Source organism: Cornus florida, unplaced genomic scaffold (assembly GCF_030987335.1).
Source record: "Cornus florida cultivar Cherokee Brave unplaced genomic scaffold, ASM3098733v1 CherokeeBrave_3.0.0_Hap2_Chr06, whole genome shotgun sequence".
NCBI classification, from domain to species: Eukaryota; Viridiplantae; Streptophyta; class Magnoliopsida; order Cornales; family Cornaceae; genus Cornus; species Cornus florida.
The window spans coordinates 50,417,824-50,429,654 of NW_026775576.1; the positions used below are offsets into that span (position 1 = coordinate 50,417,824).

The 11,831-nt window shown below is 34.9% G+C and overlaps 2 protein-coding genes across 2 annotated transcripts in view; one reads left to right on the forward strand and one right to left on the reverse strand.

The window, feature by feature from the left end:
- Window positions 1-823: 823 nt before the first annotated feature.
- LOC132314078 (uncharacterized) lies at window positions 824-1,752 on the forward strand. The gene is made up of 2 exons (XM_059812990.1): window positions 824-1,363; window positions 1,510-1,752. The coding sequence occupies exons 1-2, from the start codon at window positions 824-826 to the stop codon at window positions 1,750-1,752; spliced, it is 783 nt and encodes a 260-aa protein (XP_059668973.1).
- A 2,613-nt stretch (window positions 1,753-4,365) lies between these two features.
- LOC132311492 (PH, RCC1 and FYVE domains-containing protein 1-like) overlaps window positions 4,366-11,831 on the reverse strand; it is a 20,300-nt gene continuing 12,834 nt past the window's right edge. Inside the window, exons 8-9 of the mRNA XM_059809402.1 lie at window positions 5,690-6,075; window positions 4,366-5,184 (exon numbers count right to left, since the gene is read on the reverse strand). Of these exons, the coding sequence (XP_059665385.1) occupies window positions 5,052-5,184; window positions 5,690-6,075 (519 nt within the window). The 3' untranslated portion in view covers window positions 4,366-5,051. The remainder of the gene's footprint in view (window positions 5,185-5,689; window positions 6,076-11,831) is intronic.

Below are 11,831 nucleotides of genomic sequence, written 5' to 3' on the forward strand. Positions count from 1 at the left end.
TGTTACTAGAATTTTCAAATAATCGAGGCCTACACACCCAAACATCTCCATTATAAGAGAGGATCCTAGTTCAATCATGACAGGAAGTTGAGGTAGGTCACACGAGGTTCTTTAGATCGTCAATTAGTGAAAACACCTGAAAGCTATTAAGGAACATCCCAACAATTTAAGTCAAGCCCTCTAACAACCTCTATCACATGCTATTAAGTCTTGCATATGAAGAGACAAGCAGACAGATAAAATTGAAGAGACTACAAACTTGCACTACAACATAAGAGCATCTCCAATAGACTCTCTGGATTTAAGCTCTCCGAATTTACCACGTCAGCATTTTTCAATAGTCACGTCAGCATTTCCCATAATCACGTCAGCATTTTAGAATTTCCAAATTTTAGCTATCGCATGTACTCCAATGGTGCATTTTCGCTCTCCAAAAATATTAATATTTTAATATTTTTAAAATTTAAAATAAAATTTATTTTTTAACATTTTCCTAACGGCTATATTTTTTATGTTATATAAATAAGCATTTGTTCATCTCATCATCATTACATTCATCTCAACTTATTCTAACAAAATATCAACTCATAGCTCTTTCAATCTCAAAATTCCAATGGCTTCCGCATCACGATTTTTTCCTTTGTCAAGCTCTAATTCTTCATCTTCTTCATCAGATAACCCTATTGACTCGATGATTCAATGTAATCAAGATGCCTTTCACGAGATTTTGAATTCAGTGAATCCAGAGATAGTAGAGTGAGTTTTTAAATCGCGTAAGAGGCAGTACATTCATCGTGATCGAGAAGGAAGCCACCGTCAACTAATGAAAGACTACTTTGGCGAAAATTGCACATATCTACTGGAGTACTTTCACAGACAATTCAGGATGCGACGAGAACTATTTCTTCGTATCCTGAATGATGTTAAAGCTTATGACGACTACTTCATCCAAAAAAGGAATGCAACAGGTCGTTTGGGGTTGTTTTCTATACAAAAGATGACAACTGCAATACGTATACTTACATATGGTTGTGCAGGCGATCATTGTGACAAGTATATTAAAATCGACAAGAGCACTGCCATTGAAACTCGGATGACATTTTGTAAGGCTGTTATTGGTGTGTATAGGGAAGAGTACATGCGCCCACCCAACGAAGCCAACATAGCACGACTACTTCAAGAAAGGGAGGAGAGAGGACTCCCAGGTATGCTTGGTTTTGTCGACTGTATGCACTGGGAGTGGAAGAATTGTCCGGTGGCGTGGCGTGGCACGCACGAAGAACGCTTTCATATGCCTACGCTCATATTGGAGGCAATTGCCTCAAAAGATTTGTGGATCTGGCATGCATTATTTGGAATGCCGGTTCACATAATGATATTAATGTGCTGGATCATTATCCGGTATTCTACAGTATCATTACTAGCCAAATTCTTTCGGTTAATTTCGTTGTGAATGACCATTACCATACAATAGGGTATTACCTATCTGATGGTATATACCTTAAGTAGGCAACTTTGATGCAGACTATCCCGCACCCAATTACAGTAAAAGAAAAACTTTCTACTCAAAAACAAGAGGCCTGTAGGAAAGATGTGGAACGAGCTTTTGGGGTCTTGCAGAGCAAGTGGACAATAACGCAAGGACCAGTGCATTTTTGGGATAAAGGGGACTTGTGCCTTATAATGAAAACGTACATTATCCTTCACAACATAATCATTGAAGATGTGCGTCATGTCAATGTTGGAAGATGAACTTTGCCACCGGGGGAGACAATCTCGATTCCCACTTTAATTCAAATCCATTAGTCTTAGCAGCACACATTTACTCTCGCCAAGTCCAAATTCGCAGCAAAGAGACAAATACACAGTTGAGGAAAGATTTAATTGAAAATTTGTGGAACCGCTTTTGTGAAGAACGTGTTTAATTTATGTTGCATTATTTTATTTTTAAACTGTTATGAAGTTTATGTAATGGAATATTTATTATATAATATTTTATTTTGAAATAAATAATTAAATTATTTATCCACTATGTATGAAATCTTGTAAACAATACAATATCTAATATCAGGTACGGATCTCTGTCAACACCTCATCGAAGTAGCGACCAGTTGTGGTGGCTCGGGACATGGCCAACTCAATTTTCTTGCGCTCCAAGCTTACAAATTGTAGTTGTTCGTTACTTAGCTTCGGCCCCGAGTTCTGCCAACCACCTTCAAGAACATGTCTGTTGCCGCTGTTGTTGTCGGGGCTTTCACTGTCGCCGGATTGTAGTCCTTTGAGAAGCACAGCTGTCGCTCTTGCGATACCAACTTCGTCCATATCCATCAATAGAGAGAGACGAATTTAGGAATAGAATAAATGAGAAGCGACTTACTAGATATATATATATATACATATATATAGATAGGGAATTAAGGTTGGACTGAGAAGTTTTTTTTTTTTCCCTCGCCGACTTACATCATTTTGGGGGAATTCACCGAAACAGTCTATTTGAGCCGTGTGCCAAATAAGCCGTGTCCTTGTTGAGGTAGGAAAAAAATAATTATAAACTAATATGTTAATAAAAAAAGTAATTTAAGAAAGAGAAATACTTGATAAATATAAGAACTAAAATAATATTAATGTTCGGTTTGGTAGGATGGAAAAAATTTTGATGAAAATAATAGAAGAATGATTAATGAAACATCCTAAGAAAGAGATTATATTCTTCCCTTTTTTTCTTTTTTTTTTTGAATGGAAGAAAAGACAATCAAATAATATATTATTTTATTTGTTAGGAGATAATAGAAAGGTGAGTGTTAATTACAAGGAAAAAATTGTAATTTAAATTTATTTTATAATAGTCTGGCTTTTTTTTTCTTCACTTCTTCCGTCCATATTTAGAGGGATAAAAATTTGTAAAGGAAGAAGGATAACTCATCCACTCTCTTTTCTCTTCTCTTCTTGCCTCCTCTTTACCAAGAAATTTGTTTCTTCACTCCTATCTTCCCTCCACCTGTTTTCCTTCCTTCCTATAAAACCGAGCAAAATTGTTATATTTTTCATTATAATTATCATTATTTTGTAAATGTTTTTATATTTTGAAAGCGATGCATAAAATTAAACATATTGAATTCATAAACCTATGATAATAAATTTAAATAAGAAGAAGAGATAAAAAGAATAGGAAGAGAATATAAAAATGGGTTGCAGTATATATTACATACACTATGCAAAGGGTTAAGTGCAGAAAATCTCCTGTAGTATAGGTTTTGTACACAATGCATCCCTCCTTTTTAAACTTGAGCATTTCAGTCCCTATTTTTCTAAAAAAAATGTACAAATAACCTCCTCTGATAACTTTTTGACAAAAAGTAAATATAAAAATTCGATATTGCCCTTTTTTCTTCCCATTTTGTCACATTTTGCAATTTCTATCTTCCTCTTTTATGTCTTATTTCTCTCTATAAATATGATTCTACACACACTATAATCGACTCACCCACCAAAATGGGATGAAGGGAAAGAAAATGACACAAAGTTTAATGAAACTCTTTCTCCAATACCAATTTTGCCCCTTTTTAAATAATAATAATAATAATAATAAATAAAATAAAATAAAAAAAAGAAAGACTATCAAAATACCATGCGCCATTAGGGCGAAGACGTTGAACACAATCTTTTATATATTCTCAACACTTCTTTCCTGTATATTAGTCTTATAAATGTAAAAGGGTATATTTGTAAATTTATTTAAATCATTTCCTTTTCTTTCTTCTCCCAAACTTGATTAATTTACAACACCATTATTTTCTTTTATTTTTTTCATTAATCAACCAAACAAGATTAAAAGAAATATGACAAGAATATAAGTATAGGGATCGGTACAATTTCATTTGCATCGGCTCCATTTATTTGGATCTAAAATATTTTTCTTTTTCAGGTAAGATATATATATATATATATATAACAAAAATCTAGGTTGAGTCCATTAAGTGAGACGTGTAAAATAAGTTAATGGGTAAATTATTTTTCTTAGTTTTTAATATTTTTTTCTTAATAAATATTATATGACAGACAAACAATAAAAAAATAAAAATATATTTTTAAAAAAAATTTTACCCCTAAACAAATGGAATATGTACACAATTTCACGACATAAATCTCAATCGTGTCAGGGATAGTACGGCTAGTACGGGTGAGATGTCCTCCAATTACTAGACCATTTTTGTTAAAAAATAAAAAAATCAAATGCACTCATTCAGCAAAGAGTCATATCCCCAAGTGAACATCACGAATTTAACATATATTAAAAAAGTTGAGAAAACTCTCTGGAATGGAGCTTCAATATACAATTCATCCATCTTATCAATTCACTAGTCGTCTCACAAAAACTATATAATTAACTTTATAGCAGTTTTGAGCATGCAATACCGTAGTCTTAAAAACTACAACAAAGAAAATGCATTGCACCTGTATCTCTTCTAAGTTACATCTAAAGATAATCTGGAATAATAGTCATGCCTCGCCATATCGGCCATACAAACCCTTCATGAATCAGCTGGTTCGGCCAATTTACACCTATATTCGCCAATCTCGTTACACCGTGACAGCGACCGATACCGCACTACAAACCATGGTTATAGTCTTGTAGTTATTGTAGTACTGATGATTGGTGGTAGTAGAATAATCCAACAGTAAAACACGAGAAATAGTAAAGTGGAGAAAGAAAAGAATAGATCTAAAGATGCATTCCTTATGAATTTACATGGTACCTGCTTTCAACAAGAGCAAGCAATCTACTACGAATTTACATTTCTCACCCTCAACCCCCACACGAGGTACATTTCGGGAAAAAATGAAAAAAGAAAAAGGAAAAAAAGGAATATAAACCCAAACCAAATCCCTCTACTTCTCTCTGCTCTTATGACACACTAGGTTCCCTCAACCCTTGATAAGATGAAAGCCAACCTAACCGATCAATATGATCTTTCCTTGTAACCGAAGCAGGAACATAGACCGACCAAAAAAAAAAAGGAGCATTTCATTTACACATGTTTTTCCACATGTCAATGTGCCAAGTCCTCACTGGCAACACCCACGCTTGACTTGTCAACCATGCGCACGTTATACTGTTCGTATACTCTTGTTCGGTTCTCTGCCCACCATTGTTCTGCTTGTTTCTCACTAAATCGCTTCCGACTGCATTCAAACATTGTAGATGTTTTTAGTTTTGATTTAGAACAACAAATTCATATAAAAATTTCTTACTTGAGTAAAGATAATGTTCTCTCATTATCTTTTATTGGAGCGAACTTTTATAACTTTACGTTTTAGTGGTCGGCACAGCCAATCAATAGTTACTAAGGCTTCATAAGCAAGCAACAAAGCAAAACTCCGGAATTCTTTAATTGCATTGTATCAAAAATTGAATAAAAAGGAAATAATGAGTACGAGATAAATTTTGGTTGATTTAAATGTCTTTCTTCCACTTCTTAGAAAACCCTACTCCAAAATTTACCAGGTCAATGGCCTAGCCAGGTCAAGATGCAGTGGGGTGTTAGACCAAGCAAAAAGATCACCGTAGAAATTTTTAGCCAGTATTTCATGCACAGCAGCATAAATTTACATGAGAAACGAAGGGTTTTATTTTAAATGTATTATTACAGGCAAAAAAGAATTTGGGTTATTGTTAGATAAAACATACCTGAAACGAACTCGCTTAAGATCTATGACGCCTCCAGGTAACGAGGTGAGTGTAATGTAAACACCAGGCTCATCTTGCTCAACCCATTCACTTTCATTACAAGAATCACCTTCTTTTGTTCTGCCCCCATTTCTTATTGTAGCTTCTGCATGGCCTGGTTTGTTGTGACCCAAACTGCGGGTACTGGCAGTGCTTGACCCATTAGAAAGCAACTGGCTGTTTGATCCATTTAAATCTGGTTCTTGGCAAGTTATTTGACCATTCAATCGGTCAGTAGAAGCATTTGAAACATCACTGGGCGCGGGATTGCAGCCAAAGGAAGCAAAGGAAGATGATTTGATGTTTCGAGCCGCTCCCACAGGCAGCCTTTCAGCCATGTCCTTCAGCTGTTTTGCATACAAGCAACAATATGAAACATTGTCAAGAGTTGCCAACAAAAGCCAAGTATCCACAAAATCAAGAGCAGTTGGATAATTAATTGGTCATACTGATTCCAGATATCATCGTGCTTCTTTTATTTTTTATTTAATTTATTTGCCCTTTTCTTTTTCCTGTTCAAGGGTGCAACAGACTGAAATAAAGTTGTGAGTGGAAGGCTATGGAACATGAGTATGTCTAGAAACCTAAATGTAGTTTTTAAGTTATTGTCAAATGATGCAAAGCATCAAACTGGAACCGAGATATTTTACATAACAGGTTGTTTTTGAGAGAGAGATTTGTGCCCTGACCAAATGTGATGGTTTGCAACCCAACGAAAATTTTCAATTGGATTAAAAGCAAAAACTCCAATAAAAAGGAAAAGAAAAGAAAAGGAACGAAACTTCTATAGAACAGAAACTTCAAATGAATTGAAAACTTCTTCACGAAAAAAAGTTCCGGTAAAGAATTCAGAATTCTAAGAGTCACCTAACCCCGGTAGAATAAGAATCTACCAGGCTTGTACGTAAAGGATACTAACTTGGATACTGAACGTTCAAGATCATTAAGTACACCATGGAAAATATGAACAAGGACAAAAAAATCCCCATACATTGTCACCAGCAACTGAGCTTGTATTGTTAATGAATAACGACCAATGAGCTTGGAATTTGCATCATTGGAGCTGGAACTGAAGTACAGATTGATGTGACTTCACTTTAGATTTTGCCAAGGAGTTTCAATCTATCCAAAATAATGAATCAGTGGTTGAGATTGCCCAAGAAAAAGAATTTATAGATTGGCTAGGAATATAAAAAAAATCACTCTCATCCACCACTTACTTCCTTGGTTTGGTATTAGTGATCATCTTGTTCCTACATGCTTTCCAGTTCAGAACAATGATAGTTTGTGTAACCTAAACATTGACTTGTTCCATATAATGCGGGACCAAGTTGAGTCAAATCGGAAATATATGAAACTGTTGAATTAGAATAATTAGAACAGGACTCTTAAAAAGGATATAACCGCAATCGCATCTGAAGTGGTCTTTCATGAAGTCATAAAAGCTTCCTTTATACCTAATCTATTGGTGAACTAAATAAAAGCATGATACCTATATAATCCTAAAACTATGCATGAATCTTGGAATTTATTTTGACCTTTATCACCATCACAGAACATGTAACAGTATCAGGCAAATCATTACGAAAGAAATCTTAAAATAGATTTTGTAGCAAGCCAAGTTTCAGTATGATGGACCTGATTTATCCAAAATAACTCTTCTTCAATAACTTCTATATTCTAAAAGTTCTTGGGGGTGCGGAGATTGATAGAGGCGGGGGTCTATTGTAGTTTAGTCCACTTGGTTTAGTTACTGATGTTAGTAACCAAAGATATTGTAGCACAATAATATTAAGCGTTTGCCTGTCATCTCACAGGCAGAGGTGGGATTAAAGGTTTGATTCTTATCACTTCTATATAATAGAAAAAGGTTGTCAGTATTGTTCCTTTTTTGAATTTGCTTTTGAAGATGTGATGGTGGTTATTAACACTGCCAATGCTGATGAAGATAACAGGTTGGATGATGTGATAACTGTGGTTATCCCATGATTGTGAGCAATGTGGATTTATTGGATTTAGTTGTTTGTAAGGGATTACAGGAAAGACTCATCAACCATGCCTTCACCCGAAAATGAATTGCGGTTCGAACAAATTTCTTCTCTTTTTTCATTCCATTCTATTACATGTCAAATTTCCTCTATTCATTCTTAACGACTTGATTCCATTTTAGTTTTGGTCAGCCTCATTGCCGCTTACCTTCTATGCAAACTAATTTTTTTCTTTTTTCACTGGTGCATCAGTATGTCTACATTGCATATGTCCAACCACCTAAGCCCACTTTCTCTTATTTTATCACTAATAGGTGCTACTCCTAATTTGTCCCTTACACTATGATTAGTAAGTTTCTCTCTTCCAGTCACCCCTATAATCCATCTCAGCATTCTCATTTCAGCTACTTGTTTCTTCTTAGAGCCAGCACTCTGCCCCATACAAGATAGCTGGCCTAACATCCATTCTATAAAATTTCCCTTTTAATTTATTTGGTATTTTTCATTACATAGGGCACCACTAGCTTGTCTCTATTTTGTCCATTTTACTCCAATCCTGCTAGTAATACTGTAATCTATCTGCCCATCGGTTTGGAATATTTATCCCAAGTATCTAAAATAATGAAAATTGCTTTTAGTGTTAACATCCTAATAATAAAAAGTTTTATGTAAGGTGGTAATTTCAAAATTTTCATTGATTGTTTGTGGCTTGAAAGAAAAGGAGATCCTTTAAAGGAAAGGAAAATCATATTGGGTTGTTGAAGTTCTCCATTCTTAGCACTCTTTTTTGTTGGGTTCTAGGAAGAAATTGTAAATCATTGGATGAGCTTGTAGAGATTTTGGAATTGTTAGGGTTTAGAGGCCCTATTTGGCCTTCTGTTGTTTCTCAGGGATGCGTTCCCCTTCTGAACGATTTTAATGAATTCTTATTTACAAATAATAATAATAATAATAATTTTCATTAATGATATTAGATTATGCGCTTGAAAGTTTAGGGGGACACTTTTAATAGTTTAATGTTTTTCGAGTTAAATTTTGAACATGGTTTCAAATTGTACTTAAAAAGAGGAGGAGAGGGAGGGGGGCAGTCATACTCAGAACCCATGACGAAGATGTAACAATAGTCCTTCCAAAAGAAATTTCCTATGAACTTTTATGACAGTTGATATTATATGTTCATCGACATAATAGCACTATATCTCCTATGAACAGCTTATTTGTATCAGTCAACTGCAGTTGCTCTCAGCTATTGACATTCAAATTTCCTATCCAAAATAAATAAATAAATACTATTATCCCCAAGAATATAGGAGAACCGTGTTAAGAATGTTCAAAAAATTGCTCTTGGTAGTCTCCATTTTCATGGCAATAGAGGCAGCAGCAAAGCGTGAAGAATGATAGTGACGCTGAGCAAGTGCCAGACCCGAATAAAATAAAATAAAACTACTGAGTGGCCAGGGAACATGTTCTTAAAGACAAAGTGGCAGTGTGCTGCATTCTGAATCATCACATGACCACCACTGATAAAAATTAGAGAAAGCTTCAAATATGTTTTAATGTCCTTTTAAGAGCCAGTTGGGTAATGCATTATACGTAAATGGCTTTGTTACGGGAAACACATGAGCATCACTTATGGATTTTGAAGAAAGCTTTGAATGTGTTTTAGTGTCCTTTTAAGAGCCAGTTTGGTAATGTATTATATATGATTGGCTTATCATGCATTTTAGAGTTTAGGAGTATAAGTTAAAATTTGACCTACTTCAGAGGTTGAAACTGTGATCTCAATAATACCAGCAGTACTATGATCTCATATTTAACTATAATACTAGAACATGGATTTAAAAAGGTGTAATGACAACGTTAACAATAGAAAACCAATTGCATATGCTTTCAACATTTTAAGTTACGAGTTTTATTTAAATAACAATAATAATCAGGGAATTTCTCCAAGAATCTAGGAGGACCGTGTTAAAAAAGAAAACATGCTCTTGGTACTCTTTATTTCCATGGCCCTAGAGGAAGCAGCAAAGGCTGTAGAAAATTGATAGGTAAACAGGTGAAGATTTTTGTTGTTGTAGAGCCTAGCTCAAGGAGAAAAGGGAGAAGAGCTCTTTCTAATGAAGTAATGAACTGAGGAAGATGCCTACTATATTCAAGCTATAACATACAAGTAGCCAGTTATACTAGGGGAAACACAATGTTGAACATATGCTTGGACTACTTTTTGCCACCACCGCTTACTCATACTGCATACTACCAGCTCAACTCCATCATTGTAGCTACACAAAGAACAAAGCTTCTTGAACTTGGCTCATGATCAATTTGGTTAAAGGTTCACTTAAGAGTGCTCGTGATCCCTTGTCAGACAAACAAGCCAAGCTTGATAATTTCTTGACACGCTTGAATTTATAATCATGGCTTAGAGTAGGCTACATAAACATCTTAAGATCAACTAAAGTCCAATTTACCGGTATCAGCCCTCTTACTTCCCAAAGGGAGGTCAGGGGTTCAAGTCTCAGAAGAGACAAGTGTGTGTGCGTACCAACTAGGAAAAAAAACTAAAGTCCAATTTACTCAAGCTCCGCTCAGATAGAAGCTTGCTTTAGATAACTCATGTGTCATGACAAACGAGCATGGTTGAGATTCAATTTCGAGCTCTTTTTTCCTTGACAAACTTAAAGAACCCCTAACCAAAATAATATTCTGTTATATGTGTTCAACAGCAGGCGTTAAATATCCTAAAACAATCACTCGAATGATTTATTCAGGAATGAGTGACAGCCAGAGAAGAGAACAGAAACAAAAACCTCGGAAGTCAATGTTGTATTGGTGATGGAAAAATCTGTGATTGACATGTCTACACTCCATTTTTCTGAAGAAGACTATACTGGTGAAAGTTTCATTTGGTTAGGAAAACAGGTTTGATTCTGGATTGAACTCTGAAAATGTAAGAATGGAAATGGAGGAATTAAAGACCAGGCGATGGATATCTAGATGCACAGAAAGTATCAGTTTTTGTAATTCTGAAGATATTTTCTACCACAAATAGAAGATTGAAGAGGACATCCACAAAGGTGTAAGGCAGGACGTCGAAATGTGTGATGTGCAGTGTGGTAGAAAAATAACCATGTAAGTATCAGTTTTTGTTGTTGCGAATGAATAATTAACCAAGAAGAGAAGATATGAGAGGATATTTACAAAGAAGTATAGCAGATGGTGAAATTCAACGAGTCAACACGTGTACTCCAAAAAAAAAAAGTCCAAGTCAAAATAGATAAAAGGCAATATGAGGCAGAATAAGTAATAAGTGCAATTAAGAAAATAAAAGTTAGTGCTGGATGATATTTAGACTCTAGATGACAGCAGGATATCAAAGATGTTGGTAAATTATGTGCCAACAAAGATCAAAAGGAGAAACTGTAATTAACTCTTCCAGCAAAGGGAGAAAGAAGATTCTCCGATTTTAATCCATGCACTACTATTTGAAAACCTCCACAAATCAACTGCTATTCTAGAGTGAATGAGGTCATCTGTGAGATTAATGGTTAAAAACTGCACATAAGCCTGTACAACCATCAGACAAGAATAGGAAATGATCATCAAGTCCATCATCCTAGAATTAATGCTGTGTCATACTTTGAAAGCTTAAATCTTACTTTTGTCAAAGCAATCAAATTGCAGTTCATGTTTAAAATTATAGCTTCAAAACTTAAGATGCAAAATACTATATTAAGTTTTCAACCATTACATACAACAGAAAAGAAGCATACTCTAATTTAATGGTGTGTAGAAACAAATTGTTTTGCGCAAAGCAAATCAAATCAGAATCATTGACATTCAACATAATAGATGTGCCAGTGAGAAGAGGAAGTTAAATTTCCATAAAAGGTAAGAGACGGAAAGGGCAACCAAAAATAATGAGGGATGAAGTTATTAGAAAAGACTTTAAAAAATTAAACATAGTAGGTGGTATGGGGGGTAATATAAAGCAATGGAGACACAGAATTCATGTGGCCCATCCCATTCACATGGGAATAAGGCAAGGATAATGATGATGATGGTGATGAAGGGGACGCTTGGACCTCCCAAGGTAACTACATGAAAATTATTTCCTG